Genomic DNA, 16,600 nt, shown 5'->3' with positions numbered 1-16,600 from the left:
TACACAAAGTCTCTGCGTGTGGTTTTTCTCTCTCCATATGAGATAGACATTTAGAAATTGAAAAATACATTTGCAGTTTTTCACATGTGAATAAAACTGCTTCTGTGGGGGGGGGCGAGGGCGGGGAGGCAAGCTTCGCTCAAGCTGAGAAGATGCTGCAAGATTCAGCTTATCCTCTGGAGAGGATGAGATTCCTCGGTTGGAGGAATTCAGGACAGATGCTGCCTGCGGTGCAAGGTGAGCAAAAGTCAGATCTTCAGCCATGAAACTTGCTGAAGAGGGGAAGGGGCACCTGAAGTGTACATTTTAAACCAGCATCATACCAGTTTAATAATAATGTTATTATTTATATCCCACCCATCTGACTAGGTTCCCTGAGCCACTGTGGGTGGCTTCCAGCAAAATATAAAAACACAATAAAACATCAAAAACTTCTGCATGCAAGGCTGCTTTCATATGTCTTCAAGAAGACATATGGTTATCTCCTTGACAACTATTGGGAGGGCATTCTGCAGGGCAGGCACCACTACCAAGAATGCCCTCTGCTGGTTCCCTGTAACTTCACTTCTCCCAGTGAGGGACCTGCCAGAAGGCTCTCGGAGCTGGACCTCAGTGCCTGGACTTTAAACAGTCATGCCTTCCCCCAAAAGATCCTGGGAAGGATAGTTTCCTTAAGAGTGATTAAAGTTGTTAGGAGGCCCCTTTCCCCCTCACTGTGATACAATTCCTAGAGTGTTCTAGGATTCAGAATGTCCTAAAGACTGCTGATTCACCTGCTGAAAATACCTTTCTTGTGTTGGCACACACCACCTTTCCCTGGGGGGGTACAAGGAGAAAGGCCTCTGATGATGGAAGTAGGGTCCAGGTGGGTTCATGTGGGGAGCTGCCCCAGAAATTACTCAAATGGGACTTGAGCACAAGAGCATTCTCCCTGTTTGTGATTCCCAGCAACTGGTAATCAGAAGTACCGGTATACTGCACAACACCCCTTCGATAACTAAGCTGTGTCCATTTTGTGTTTGCACAGATCTTTGTGGCTCAGGACCCCAATATCTCCTGGAATGTCTCTCCCAAAATGAAAGTCTCTGGCCACTTAGATCTTCATCTAAGCCCTTCTCCAGGTCCCTCCTTCGAGGGAGGCTCAGAAGATGGTGACAAAGGAGAATGCCTTTCCACTGGCAACTTCTCATCTGTGGAGCCACATCTTCTGGCTGCAAATTTCGTACTTTTAACATTAAAGCTCTTTCACCTCCCCCCCCCAGTTGTTATGTGTCACTTGCAAATTATATAGAACACCACAGAAAGCCAAAACTATAGAAAGTTTGAAATCTAGTGTGCACACTAGCCAGTGTAATTATTTCATTCTAATTGTGAGCATCCATCTGCCTTGGGACACAATGGAGGAGTGTGCTTTTGGGGCTGAAGTCAAATTGTTGGAAGGTTGCAGCGCCTGCTGTGGTTGTAGAGACTGGCATGGGAGAGACATGTTTTGTTGCAGCTGGGGCAGATGAAGGGATCCAATTGTGTTACTGCAGATGCATCATGGTGTTTCTCCACTCTGCACTTCTCCCAGAGGTCATTCATTCTTTGGTCACTGCTATGGTTACATAGCCTGTCTCTAAGCACTGTGGTCATCTGCAAGTGATTCCCACATAGCAGAGTTGATGTTGCCAGCCTTCATGTCTTGTTTGCAGACATCTTTGTAACACAGAATTGGTCTACCAGTGGGCCTGGTGCCTGAAGCCAGGTCACCGCAGAGCACCCCTTTGGGGATCCTGCAATCTTACAATTTTTGGATGGTGTGTGGGATCATGACCTTCTAATACAAATGATATTCTCATACAAATACAGGAAAAGCCCATTATGCATCCCTTATGAAGATAGCCCAACCTTGTTTACTGGGTACTGTCTACACATCTCTCCAGGGTATCTGGCTGGGGACATTCCCAACCCTACCTGGAGATTTTGGGCATTGACTCTGGGGCCTTCTGCATGTGAAACAAGCACTTCACCACTGAGCTAATAACATAAGATACAGAATCAGCCCACAGGCCCATCTGGCTCAACATTGTCTATATACTGACTAGTGCAAACTTTCCAGTCAAAACAAAAAAAAATCCTTCCAGTAGCACCTTAAAGACCAACTAAGTTAGTTCTTGGTATGAGCTTTCGTGTGCATGCACACTTCTTCAGATAAGTGTGCATGCACACGAAAGCTCATACCAAGAACTAACTTAGTTGATCTTTAAGGTGCTACTGGAAGGAAATTTTTTTGTTTTGACTATGGCAGACCAAAACGGCTACCTATCTGTAACTGAAACTTTCCAGTGTTACAGTCAGGGGACATAAGCTACCTTCCCTGAAGATGTGGAGGACTGAACCTGGGACCTTCTGCACAAAGCACATGCTCTACCAAGCTACAGCTACTGAATGCTTCTTGCACTGTGATATGTTGTTTTTATTGGAAAATATTTGGATAACGATGTATCACAAATAAATTTTTGTTGTTGTTTAGTTGTTTAGTTGTGTCTGACCCCATGAACCAGAGCATGCCAGGCACTCCTGTCTTCCACTGCCTCCCGCAGTTTGGTCAGATTCATGCAGGTAGCTTCCAGAACACTATCCAACCATCTCATCCTCCGTCGTCCCCTTCTCCTTGTGCCCTCCATCTTTCCCAACATCAGGGTCTTTTCCAGGGAGTCTTCTCTTCTCATGAGGTGGCCAAAGTCTTGGAGCCTCAGCTTCACGATCTGTCCTTCCAGTGAGCACTCAGGGCTGATTTCCTTCAGAATGGATAGGTTTGATCTTCTTGCAGTCCATGGGACTCTCAAGAGTCTCCTCCAGGACCAGAATTCAAAAGCATCAATTATTCGGCGATCAGCCTTCTTTAGGGTCCAGCTCTCACTTCCCTACATCACTACTGGAAAAACCATGGCTTGAACTATACGGACCTTTGTTGGCAAGGTGATGTCTCTGCTTTTTAAGATGCTGCCTAGGTTTGTCATCGCTTTTCTCCCAAGAAGCAGGTGTCTTTTAATTTTGTGACTTCTGTCACCATCTGCAATAAATACTGTAAATCAAATGAAGAGCGGTGATAAAAACATAAGAAAGACCTGCTGCCACTGAAACCTGTTTTGTTTTATTCATATATGTGCTGCTGATACATTTGCAGTCGCGCAGCCTTTTGTAACGTTTGTTTGTGTTATGGATTTCGGATTGCGAGGCACTTTGAGTTCATCCTTAGCGGGTTTGGGGGCGCTAATGCAAGTTAAAATGCATAATAATAATAACAGTGATCGAACCGGGGGTAACAACAAAACGCTCCCCACCGGTTCCACCAGCAGCGCCAGCACCGCATGCGCAGGGATGCAGCGCCCAGGAGCCTCCCCGCGCCATGGATGATTCTGTCAGTTATGCAAGGCACTTCACGGCGCAGAGCTCGGAGTAGGACACCTAGCGGCGGCCCCGCACCATAAACTGACCACTTCTGCGCCATACAGGTTCCAGGGCTCGGTGGCGCGCAGCCACGCGCCGAAGATAACTCATAAACTCCGCCGCTTAACCAATGTGCCCGTTATTGCTTATGCGCGTTGCGGGGCTGGCGCGGCTTGTCAGAGGGAGGAGGCGGGCCCCGGAACATGAATCCCCACCGGAGTTATGCAGGGCGGGCACGGCGCGTCGCCTCCCCACGCAGGTTCCGGGGCGGCGCCATGGTATTGCGGCGCCGCGGCTGTGAGGAGAAGCTGGCGGCAGCGGCGGCAGGGCGCGTTCCGCTGAGGCGGCTCTGACCACCAGAATCTCCCCTCCTTCCCTCTCCGCTATGTCCGAGGCGGCCGTGGCCGACACGCGGCGCCTCAACTCGAAGCCGCAGGACCTGACGGACGCCTACGGGCCGCCCAGCAACTTCCTGGAGATCGACATCTTCAACCCGCAGACCGTGGGCGTCGGGCGGGCCAGATACACCAGCTACGAGCTCCGCATGAGGGTGCGTAAGGGGGGGGCGAGGGGCGGGAGGAGGGGGCGGGGCCGCGGGGGGGGTCTTCTGGTGGGCGGGGTGTCAATGGGAGGGAACGGAATAGGGCGCCCTCGTGCCACGCCCAATACCTGCCTTATTTGAGGGGGGATTCCGACCCTCATTTTAATTCATTTTAAAAAACCATTTATATTTATTTCTAATTACCTTGTTCCTGTAAGCAGGATAGGCAGGAATGTTATAGTTACATGGAGGCCATGGGGTAGGTGCAGTATAAAGGGGTGGTGTGGCATAGTGGTTAGATCGTTCTGTGGATGAGGTGGTGGCCCTGGGTTGGGAGGCTGCCCACTCTGCTACAAAGCACACATGGGCTTGAGGATAGATCTGCTTGCTCAAGCTGATCCCGCCTCATAGAATGTTGCAAGTAGTGAATGGGCTTGTAAGTCGGCGTGAATCTGCTAAGCCAGGGGTCGGCAACCTAAGGCCCATGGGCCGGTAGCAGCCCACAAGGCTTGTCTAACTGGCACATGGCAACCCCTGGCACCCCCCGCTCTTACCGGCGCACCATGGGGATCGACTTTGTTGATGGCACCTGTGCGCCTGTGCACAGGTGCTCCTCCAACCCAGATGTGTGCCAAAAATAGTGTGTGCATATGCGTGCAGGATGAAGAAGTGCCTGTGCACGTGCACGCGCACTATTTCCGGCGCACTTCTGGAACAGAGGAGCGTTGGAAAAATAGCGTGTGCGCACGGGCGCTCCTCTGACCCGGAAGAGCGCACATGCACACATGCTCTGGCCCATCCTTCGATAAGGTTGCTGATCTCTCAGCTAAGCCTTTAGCACAGGCTTGGTTTCTTTTTTGATTTGGGGTAGTATCTGGTGCATCCTTGGTGCACACCTGCCTGATGTCACCATGGATCCCGATTGTGGCTGTGTGGGGCAGCCTTGGAGAAGAATCAACTTAAGCAGAGACTGAGCGATGTGGGGGTTAATGTTTTCCCCACCTTTCCCCTCCCTATGCCTTTATTTTATGTGCATTCCTAGATATGTGCTGAGAAGCCACACTGAGTTCAGGGAAACTTGCTCCCTGGTAATCATGTAAAGCAGGGGCTCAAAAGCCAAGCCATTGACCTCCTACCTTTGTAAATTTTGATACCTCTATGATAGTTTTTAATATGTGAATGGTGCTACGTAACCCCTGGGTGGATCACACAGACCACCAGTTGGGAACCACTGATGTAATGGATTGCAACTATAACATTACATATGCAGAGAAAAGAAACACAAGGGTGTATCTGTAAGAGTGAAACCACATGCCCTCATCTGCCCCAGCTGCAACAAAACATGTCTCTCCCTTATCAGTCTCTGCAGCCACAGCAGGCGCTATAACTCTCCCTGTGATTTACCCCCAATGATGCACTCTTCTATTGTCTCTCAAGACAGACAGAGGCCAACAACAATACAGTAGCCTACATCATGGTGTGGAACCTATGGACCCCCATATGTTGCTGCACTCCAACTTCTATCAATCCCAGCCAGCATGGCCATGGTCAGGGATAATGGGGTCCAATAAACACCTGGGAGGGCCACAGGTTCTTCATCCCTTTACAGTGGGATTAGTAAAGCATTTGTTGCTGCCCTTAGGATCTTACAATCTAAAATACTAGTTGGATTGGAATGAGGGGGCCAGTCAACTCAGCATAACAAAAGTAATTTTAGTTACTGGTATGGAACAGATGACAATTCTGCAGAATGGGTATTTGTGACCTACATGTCCTTCTCAAGCAATTAGTTGCATTTTAAGTTCCTTGCCTAGAAAGGAGCTCTTGAAACACCCTCTTGACTAGTGGAAAGGATTTTTGAGTCTGCAAGGGGCAGGATTTTGCTGTATTGTAGAATAGCTAGAAGGGGTGAGTATCTAGAAGTGGTTGTCCTGGGCCTTGCCATTAAAGCAATTGTGCCACTGCACTATAATTGCGTCTGCTACCTAGCTGAAGCAGTTGCTTCTGAAGAGTAAAGGTAAAGGGACCCCTGACCATTAGGTCCAGTCACGGACGACTCTGGGGTTGCAGCGCTCATCTCGCTTTATTGGCCGAGGGAGCCGGTGTACAGCTTCCGGGTTATGTGGCCAGCATGACTTAAGCCGCTTCTGGCAAACCAGAGCAGTGCACGGAAATGCCGTTTACCTTCCCGCCGGAACGGTACCTATTTTTCTACTTGCACTTTGTGCTTTTGAACTGCTACTGAAGAGTAGATTACTGCAATGTGCTCTACGTGGCGCTGCCCTTTAGGCTGAACTGAAAGCTGTAGCTTGTGCAGAATGCAGTGGCTTGACGCTCAGTGGGCCGAAATATTGCCATTTTATAATGCTGTTGCTGAAATAATTGCAGTTAAACTGCCAGTTGGGCTAGGTTCGTATTGCTAGTTATGGTATAGAAAGTTCTACAGTTTGGGATCAAGATTACTAAAAGATTGTATCATCCCAACATACATACCCAACCAATCACTGTCCCATGTGAGAGAGCATCCTGCAGATATAGTTCTATCAGGAGGTCTATTCCACACAATGTTGGAATTGGGTCTAAGCTGTGGTAGTACCTACCCTTTTAAAACTCCCTCTAGTTGCATGTTGGACTGGTGTTTTCTCTGTTGCTTTTCACCTGCTAGAAGTATTCCTCTTGCAGCAAGCCTTCTAAGTAGCTTGGGGTTAGAGCTCAGCGTCGAGCCTACCAAGTGGCGATGGCGACGGCGAAGAGGACCTTCTTCACCGCCTCTATTGCATCTGCAGAAAACAGCAACAGGAGACTATTTCAGGTGCTTAGCAATCTATCGGAATCACCTTCGTCACCGGGGACTGGTAGGGACCCCAAGATCTCCTGCAATGCATTTGCAAAGTTTTTGCAGATAAAGTCACTCAGATTCGGAAGGAGGTAGACTTCACCGTGGGAGCAGGGCCAGGGTGGAAGAGTGCTGGAGTCCTGTCTAGTCATATTATATGGGGTCAATTCCAATCTGTTACCTCCGAGGATGTGGACAGGCTGCTTGGACGAGTGAAACCAACCACTTGTCTCCTTGATCTTTGCCCATCCTGGCTAATAAAAGTGAGCCGGGAAGGGCTGAGCGATGGGCTCTGCAGGGTGGTGAATGCTTCCCTCTGCAAGGGAGCCTTCCCTGGCCCCCTGAAAGAGGCGGTCATTAAGCTGCTTCTTTAAAAAACACCTTTAGACCCAGCCAACATGGTCAAACTATCGCCCAGTCTCAAATCTTCCATTCTTGGGCAAGGTGGTTGAGCGGGTGGTTGCTGAACAACTCCAAGCATGCCTGGAGGATTAAGACCATTTGGATCTCTTCCAATCGGGATTCAAGCCTCACCATGGGACTGAAACTGTCTTGGTCGTGCTGATCAATGATCTCTGGCGGGCTAGGAACAAAAGTGAGAGCTATTTCCTAGTTCTGCTGGATCTCTCAGCGGCCTTTGATACCATCGACCATGACATCCTTCTGGACTGTCAGGAGGGGCTGGGAGCAGGGGGCACTGTTATACAGTGGTTCCGCTCCTTTCTCCTGGGCCGTATCCAGAAAGTGGTGTTGAGGGATGAGTGTTCAGACCCCTGGGCTCTCACTTGTGCCTCAGGGTTCCGTCCTCTCCTCCATGATTTTTAATATCTATATGAAGCCGCTGGGAAGGATTATCGGGGGTTTGGGCTGGGTGTTCATCAGTATGTAGATGATACCTAGCTCTACCTCTCTTTTAAATCAGAACCAGTGAAGGCGGTGAAGGTCCTGTGTGAGTGCCTGGAGGCAGTTGGAGGATGGATGGCAGCTAACAGATTGAGGTTGAATCCTGTCAAGACAGAAGTACTGTTTTGGGGGGATAGGGGGCAGGCAGGTATGGGGGACTCCCTGTTCCTGAATGGGGTAACTGTGCCCCTGAAGGACCAGGTGCGCAGCCTGGGAGTCATTCTGAACTCACAGCTGTCCATGGAGGCGCAGGTCAATTCTGTGTCCAGGTCTACCAGCTCCATCTGGTACACAGACTGAGACCCTACCTGCCCACAGACTGTCTCGCCAGAGTAGTGCATGCTCTAGTTATCTCCCGCTTGGACTGCTGCAATGCGCTCTATGTGGGGCTACCTTTGAAGGTGACTCGGAAACTGCAATTAATCCAGAATGTGGGAGCTAGACTGATGACTGGGAGTGGCCGCTGGGAGCATATAACACCAGTACTGAGAGACCTGCATTAGTTCCCGGTACGTTTCCGAGCATAATTCAAAGTGCCTCGGTCCTGTATACCTGAAGGAGCGTCTCCACCCTGATCATTCAGCCTGGACACTGAGATCCAGCACTGAGGGCCTTCTGGTGGTTCCCTCACTGGAGAAGTAAGGTTACAGGGAACCAGGCAGAGGGCCTTCTCGGTAGTGACGCCTGCCCTGTGGAACGCCCTCCCATCAAGGAAATAAGCAACTATCCTACTTTTAAAAGATACCTGTTAATGCTCTATTTTGTTTTTAATATTTGATTGGGAGCCACCCATAGTGGCTGGGGAAACCCAGCCAGATGGGCTGGGTATAAATAAATTATTATTATAATGTCTATCTCAGTTGATACCTGTACAGTGGTACCTCTGGTTACATACGCTTCAGGTTACACACTCCGCTAACCCAGAAATAGTGCTTCAGGTTAAGAACTTTGCTTCAGGATAAGAACAGAAATCGTGTTCCGGCGGCACGGCAGCAACAGGAGGCCCCATTAGCTAAAGTGGTGCTTCAGGTTAAGAACAGTTTCAGGTTAAGTACAGACCTCCAGAACGAATTAAGTACTTCACCCGAGGTACCACTGTATTTGATTTGAATTGATTTTATGTATCTGCAGTTGTTACATTAAACTGTTAGTTAAAACAATTGCACATTGTTTTGTGTTTTGCATAAGTTTTTGTTATATTGCAATTTGCTTTGGTATGACAAATGGGGAATGATTCATAAATCAGTAATAATAAAGCAGTTGTCAATTAGAACTTTCTCTTGCCTCCTTTCAGACAAATTTGCCGATCTTCAAACTGAAAGAGTCCTGTGTGAGGCGACGGTATAGTGACTTTGAATGGCTGAAAAATGAGCTAGAGCGTGATAGTAAGGTGGGTACAGGAAATGAACATCCACTCTGTTTGCATAATAAATAGATCAATAGATAACTTTATTCTTCATTCCTGTGGCAGAGAGCTCTCCTACTCTTCCCTGTTGGATCTAGTGGTGACCCTAACAGATCAAGCAGCAGAAGGAGAGTGGTTCTGCTCCCCTCTTAAGTCATGCTCTCAATGTTTCTAGATTGTAGTGCCTCCACTGCCTGGCAAAGCCTTGAAGCGCCAGCTTCCTTTCCGAGGAGATGAGGGCATCTTTGAGGAGTCCTTCATAGAAGAAAGAAGACAGGGCTTAGAACAGTTCATAAACAAGTAAGAGTGACACCTGGGTCTTCAATACTTGGGGAAGTGAAAGACTCTGGGAGAGGAGGACATGTCATTGCACAGTGTAGTGACTAGATTGCATATCGTGGTTGCCAGTAACTCTAGGCATCATCTTAAGCTTACCATTGGTCTTCTCTTCATGTGGAATCCTAAGAACTGTAGTTCTCTAAAGAGTGCTTTTATGATACTCTGCAGCAACCTAATGCTCTTCAGATGTTTTATACTACAATTACCATCTGTCCCAGCCAGCAGGGCTGTAGGATGCTGGGCCTGCTGGGAGTGTGGCTGTGATGGCCAGGGCTGATGCAAGTTTTTGTCCAGAACATCTGGAGGGCACTGGGTTGGCAAAAGCTGCCTTAAGTGGTGAAGAGCCTGCAGTTATGCTGCCTCAAGTCTGCTAGAAATGCTAAAATGAGAAAGCTGGTTTATTGTTAAATTATTATTTTTAAAATTTATAGTCATGACAGAAACAGTTACTAGCCAGAGACTATCAACTTATATCTTCCCATTATCTGACTTTATCCCAACCCCTTGTAATAAGGCTCCACCACTCTCCAGCTGCTTCTTTCAGGGAGGAAGTAGGGAGCCATGCCCACTTCCTAAACCACATACAGCCGTGATTCAGCAGCTGGGCCATTTCTGCCTGGTAAACTACTAGGATGAGCCCTATCACACAAACTTATCAGACTACAGTTCTGAAAATCTGCTTGTGGGGAAAGAGAGACATGATGGCTATTCTGATACAAAACCGAAATGTTTGTAGCGCAGACAAAACTGAAGGGTCTACAATCCAGTTGTCAAGGAAACTACACTTCATACACAGAATCTGGCAGTTGTCCCTGGATGCTGAAACTTTAGAAGCACAACCTTCTACATCCCTGCACAAATTCATAGATGAAAAGCCCTCCTGGGCCTGTTTCCTGGGGAGGATGCATGCTGGGGGTGCTGAGTGCCTCCAAAGACTGGAGAGATGGGATTGGTGGCAAATGAAAATAACAGAGGCCAGCCAAAATAGATGGACAATGCTGCAAGTGTCCTGGGTGCTTGTGTGTGCTGCTGTTGCACAACATGATCTTGCCTTGCCTTGTACAGAATTGGGTAGCTGATTGCTAATCTAACACTTCTTCTTGTTCTTGGCAGAATTGCTGGACACCCTCTGGCACAGAACGAGCGCTGCTTACACATGTTCCTGCAGGAGGAGACTATCGATAGAAATTACATCCCAGGGAAAGTCCGTCAGTAGAGGAGTCTGGCATTCTCCATTTTCTCTCCCCGTGCAAAAATGACATTTATTTTTACACTGCCCCTCTTCCGAACCAGCTTTTTTCTCTTTAAACCTCCTCACTTGTCTAGTGTGCCCACCACGCCATCCCACCCCATCCCACCCCTTATTAGGCAGCAGCGTTGGGTTCTGTTGGTCTTTGGTCTCTGCATAAAAAGGTGAGGACCTGGGAAGAGCTTGGGCCTATTGGTGGATAGGTAAAGCTTGCTGAAAATGAACTGGAGACTAGTGTAAGGTATTGCAGCATACATCAGAGCTGCTTTTCTTCCTTTGTGTAAGAATATGGAGGATTATCCAGCATGTGTAAGTGTGCTCCTTGCCACAGGTTTCCTAGGGAAGTCATGGTACTGAGGCTCCTTTTCTTGGCTACTGCAGAGATGTTTCAGGGTTTTTTTGTTAGCATCTGTGCCCATCACCACAGAATGATTAAAAGTGGGAAGCAAAAAATGTTTTCCCCTTAACTTGCTAGGAGGATACTGTAGACCAAAAGCAGTTTAGAAGCTCCCTTTATTGAGCAGTAAGGCCTTCTGAGGGACTTCAAGTGACCCCTTCAGTATGCCTTGAGGTTTTAGCTGCTAATCCTACCCCAATAACCTTTGGGCTTTGTAGAGTTAGAGGCAGACTTGCAACCCAAAGAACAAGGCACCCTTTGGGAGCCACAACTTCTGGTAGCAGAATGGCATCTTGTAAATGCATGGGCAAAGCATACAGTGGCGTCTCAGAAGCAGGGTTCATGTTGAGGACTGGGCAGGAAAGATTTGGTGGCTGGCTTTTGGTGGTGAAACCTGTAGAGCAGTGTTTTCTCTGAGGATTGCACCTTGGGAAGTTAAAAGATGGAGCAAGTGGAACCTAAACAAAGGGATGTTTCGCATGCCGCTTCTGTGTTCAGTGGATAGCTTCATCTGGCCTCTTGTCTCTGTCCATTTGGGGTTATGGTGCAAAGTTCCCTACTGTTTGTTTAATATTTAATCTGTTGGGAGGTCTTGCAGATGACCATGGTATCTGTACAGCCTCTTTGTTTGACCTGAACAAGAAACTTTGTGATCCCTCCAAAACTCTGGCCTGCAAGAGGTGCGGGCAGGAAGAGAGTCGTATCAACCTAAGTAATAAAGTGACCGTAATCACAAAGTTCCCTGTTCTGAAGTTTGCACTATTTGGAGTGAGCAGTACAAGTGTGTCTTGGAGGGGAGAAAGAACTGGTATATACAATTCTGCATGTTTCAGGCAAGGGGTTGTGGATATACACCACCCACCTATGGGGTAACTGGATAGCAGAAAACTCTCTTCTCTGGGCTCCCAAAGCAATGGCTATGCAGAAACTGTCTCTGCACGGACCACTCTCATCTGCTGCTGGAGAGGTGCTAACATTCCTGTTGGAAGCGGCCTGCTGCTGCCTCGTGGATCTGCATTAGCTATGAGTTCTTCAAATTCCTTCCTTCATTTGGTGCACAAGTCTGGAGATCAGAGGCTCTTGCTGCTGTATGTGTGTGTTTTTGTGTGTGTGTCTATATTTATAGACACACACACATACATATCCATACTGATGTGGGGCTTGTAATTCAGCAAACTATGTCTTCAGTTTACTGTTTTATGTATTGTCCAAGACTTGTTCATATTAAACCACTGTGAAGCCAATATGTCTGTGTCCTCTATCAGTCACCGGCTTTTCTAAGTACTTTTGGGTAAAGCTTTGGAAAGGAGTCATTACTCTCTTACATATCAAACGTGTCATTTGTGTGATGATTGAGTCTGAGGATTTATTGTTTATTTGCACTTGGGTCTTCTCAGGCAGTAGTCTCTGGTGCCTCTTGGGACTCACAGCCAGCACAAGGCAGAGAGACCAACAGGAGCAGCAGGCAAAGGCAACTGGTACTAGTTTGTCCCCCGTCCTCCATGCTGAGTTCTACAAGGGCAACATTAAGCCGTGGTCTTCTGGGTTGTTGCCTCAGCACCACACTGGCTTTAAATGACATTCTTTTAGAATCATAGAATTGTAGAGTTGGAAGGGATCTTGAGGGTCATCTAGTCCAACCCCTTGCAGTGCAGAAATCTCAACATAGTATTCTGGGCACTGCATTTGGCTAGGTGTTGCTAGGAATTTTAACACTAAACTACAGTGCCTATAATTCTTTGGGGGAAAGAATTTGCTTTAAAGATATAGTGTGTATGTAACCTGAGAGTAAGATGAAGGGAGCTGACAGCAGCACCCCATGGGCTAGCAACAAGTAAAAAGGCAGGGTGGGTGGTGGACGGGGCACTGTCTGAAGTTGGTGGGGCAGTTACCCATTTGCCCAGCTGGGCTAGTCTCTGCTGCAGCCAAGCCTAGATCCATGGACACTGCAGCCATTTCCCCCACATTTCTTCCAAGCTTTGCATAGCTTCCTGGCACTTTTCTCTCAGCTCCTTCAGCAGGCATTGCAACACACTTTGGCTTGCATGCACACTGTACCTTTAAAATACATTCAGAGTACACTTCCACCCTCAAAGAATTCTGGGCACTGCAGCTTGTTAAGGGTTGCTGGGAATTATTAATTCCAGCAGCGGTGAATTACAGTACCCAGAATTATTTGAGGGAGGGAATGTGTTTAAAATGTGCCTTAAAGGTATACTGTGTGCATGGCCTCTACTTTTTTGCATTCTGCCATTTGTCCAAGGAGCTTAAGAAGATGAACATGGTTCCCCCTGCTTGTATCCTCACAACTACCCTGTGAAGCAGGCTAAGCTATTGGTAAGGTACTGGAGAGCAGCATCCCAGGAGCTGGCAGAGGCTGTGGAGGAGCAGTCAGCTAAGTTTGCAAAAAGGCAGCTGAGACTTGTGCCAGCCTTGCCCTTGCCTTCTAATCACCCCACCTGGAGAGCTGAGGTTTTGGAGGGCACACAGCCACTGTTTCTCTTCAGCAGGGCTCAAGGAAGTTGTAGAATGTCTACCCAACCATGGCTTCCTTATGAACATGGAAGACTCGCACATGATGCCTTCTTAGAGGCTGCTGTATCTGGGGGACATGCTAGACATGAGATTAGGCCTAGTCTCCCTGTCACAGGAGCGATTGCAAAAAATAAACAGAGGATCAAGCAGTCCTGAGGTCACCTTGTCCAGGTATTCAACATCTGACCCAACTGAAGGGGAGCATAGTCTCATGCATGGACATTGTACCATGGTCTCGTCATCACTCCTGCAGTGGCAGGTTCTTCTGTTCCAGGAAGAGATTACATATTGGTTGCATTGAAGAACAAGGCATTCTCCCATTACCAGGTAATCCCTCCAGTGGTGGCTCTCTTCAGCACTCCTACAGGGATGGCAGATGTGGGATCCATCCAGGGTCCTGATAACTGGGTGCCAGCCTACAGGGCATGGGAACCCACAAGGGGAGCTTCATGCCTTGGGGCTCTGGGCATAGGATAAAAGGATACAGAGTGTGAATCTGCTGGAACTGAGGGCAATCTGACTAGTTCTCTTGGCCTTCCACCATCACATGGAAGGGATGGGTGTCCTGATACACGCAGGCAATGTTTGTGCAAAAGCTCATATTTTTCATCAGGGCAGATCCCTGACACCACTGCAGGAGGCAACATGTCTGCTCAACTGGTTGGAGAACCACCTCACATCTATCACTACAGAACACGTATTGGGTGTGTCCAATATCAAGGTGGATTGGCTGAGTTGCCAAGACGTGTTCCAAGCAGAATGGAGTATTCTGCCCTTGGTGTTTGAACAGATAGTGGCACGCTTTGGTCAGCCCTATGGGGACCTGTGTGCAGCTGAGCAAAACAAGGTGAGCAGCTTCTTTTAAAGTTCCAGTGTCCAACAGCAAAAGGCATAGGCTCCCTCATGAGCACTTGTGACAAGGGTCTCTTGTATGCTTTCCCCTTAATGGTAGTGATTCAGCACACATTCCAGAGGAGGGCAGAGATCATTCTCATAGCTTCCTTTTGGCCCAGGAAAGAGTAGTTATTGGGTTGCCTTGGGCTCTTCTAGGTTGGTCAGATATTCTCTTCCACTACAGCAAGTGGCTTACCCATGGGGTAGGGTCAGAAGCTATTCCCACACATCTGAATAGCTGACAATCCCATCTGATCTCTTCCCTACAGGAAAATGTGACATTGGACCTCCCGTGAAGGTCCCTTTTCTGCTGGGGATTGAGGGGATCCATCCTCCCTAGGCTAGTTTTGGCTATGGGGTGGGCAAATTGGTTCATATGATTTTTTAAACTTTATTTTTGGGTATTTTCTTTAATTGCATATATTCTTGTTCGGTGTTGAAATACTCCTAATTTCAGTTCAAATTTTTACTTCTTTTATTTTTTACTGAACATTCCTCTTCCTCAATGGTTGAAGTGCCCTGATCTACTGGCCCAAAGGATGGCTTATGGGAGTGGTTGGGTGCAGGGATGCCAAAAAATGATGCCCCAAATGCCAGAGTGAACAGTTCTAGTGCTTTATTAAAAGAAGGTGTAGATTTACAGCAAATCAGCCTGCCAGGATTCCCATCCTTTCCAGATGCAGGACATACAATGCAGCAAGGAGATGGCTTGTCTGTACCCACACAATTATACATATTTTAATCACAAAGCAGCATACATCAATATACCCTAAACCTCCCATCAACCTGGCTGGTGGGGCCATAGGTGGCAACTGCCCAAAGCTTTTCCCCTCTCTGGGCCTAGAGCCCAGCATCCCAAGGTCCACAGATAAGCGCAGCATCAAAGCAAGCTTATTAGCATACATCAAACCAAAGAAACATATATGAGCTTAGTCACACCACAACTACCAATTAGTTTTGGGGTTATCTTGACCGCCAAGATAGCACCTGCAGACCTTCCAGAGAATATCTTCACCTTTGGCTCAACGCATTAGGTTCTTGCATTTTTCTCATTTTTCTGGTGCTTTGTACCCATGGGATGCAATGCTTTCCCCTGAGATGATGATGATGATGATGATGATGATGATGATGATATTTTATTCTGAGCTGGATTGCATTGTTAACTGGGAGTGCATTGCCCTCCCATTGTGAGGTTGTTGGCTGTTGGCAACTGCCTGTCTCAAGAGAGTGTGCCTCCAGGATTGAAGTCAGACCGCAGCATTTGCAGCACTGAAGTGACCTCCCTGGGGCTCAACTCTAAAGCAGTGTGCATGGAGGTCCTGGGCTGCCAGGCGACAAGACCTCCCTCTTGGCCTCACGGATGTGGTTCAAAGGAAAGCAGAGCAATACATTTGGCACCGGCTTGGCTGCAGAAGTTGCTGGAAGGAGGTGTTTAAGTTGCCCACCCAACCATCTTAGGGTCTGCACTCCGGATTTGTGTAGGGTCCTGAAGCTTTTCTAACAAATGAGTATAGCCACAAGACAGTGAGGGCTTAGGATCTGAGTTTTCTTTCTCCTAGATGGGCTCTCTTCCCAGGTTGATGAGCCTCATCTGCCCTTCATTTCCCTCTGCAGCACACGCAGTTACCACCTTCTTAACCGTCAAACCCACAATTGGTCTTGTCTGCTCAATCCACTGGAGCCTGTCTTTGCATGCAAGGGAAGTCCCTGAGGTACTGGACGGTAAGATCTGCCTAATTTGCATATTCCTGCCTATGGAGCAAGTGGGAACAAACCATCAAAGGGATCCCTCCATCCTTCACAGGAGATCCTATGTCACTCTATCACCTCTCATTGGTGGACCTCTGGTAGATGATCTTCACCCTTTCATCATGGCTCAGCTGACTGGGGAAAGCAGCCTACTATCTGAGACAGGAAGATGCCTACTGGTGGGAGCATGGAGCAATCTGGAAGGGCATGTAGGGTCCAAAACCGAGGCTGCTGCAGAGGAAATTGCCTAGAAATTGCCTCCATAGGAAGGAGTGGAAGAGTTCTCCCAAGATCTATGCAGAGACCATGACAGAGGC

At 47.9% G+C, this 16,600-nt stretch overlaps 1 protein-coding gene across 1 annotated transcript; it reads left to right on the top strand.

The window, feature by feature from the left end:
* Positions 1-3,695: 3,695 nt before the first annotated feature.
* Positions 3,696-12,349, top strand: SNX12 (sorting nexin 12). The gene is made up of 4 exons (XM_081897039.1): positions 3,696-3,985; positions 9,010-9,105; positions 9,296-9,420; positions 10,573-12,349. The coding sequence occupies exons 1-4, from the start codon at positions 3,821-3,823 to the stop codon at positions 10,673-10,675; spliced, it is 489 nt and encodes a 162-aa protein (XP_081753165.1). The 5' UTR covers positions 3,696-3,820; the 3' UTR covers positions 10,676-12,349.
* Positions 12,350-16,600: the final 4,251 nt, after the last annotated feature.

Source organism: Podarcis melisellensis, assembly GCF_964234715.1.
Source record: "Podarcis melisellensis genome assembly, chromosome: Z".
Lineage (NCBI taxonomy): Eukaryota > Metazoa > Chordata > Lepidosauria > Squamata > Lacertidae > Podarcis > Podarcis melisellensis.
The sequence above is the reverse complement of the archived record's forward strand: the minus strand, read 5'-3'. Positions and strand labels throughout refer to the sequence as shown.

Bases quoted from the DNA above. Each gene is read 5' to 3' on its own strand.
- SNX12 (XM_081897039.1), top strand. From the start codon at position 3,821: ATGTCCGAGGCGGCCGTGGCCGACACGCGGCGCCTCAACTCGAAGCCG. The intron at 9,106-9,295 runs GTGGGTACAGGA...CAATGTTTCTAG, and splicing joins AGCTAGAGCGTGATAGTAAG to ATTGTAGTGCCTCCACTGCC. The intron at 9,421-10,572 runs GTAAGAGTGACA...TGTTCTTGGCAG, and splicing joins TTAGAACAGTTCATAAACAA to AATTGCTGGACACCCTCTGG.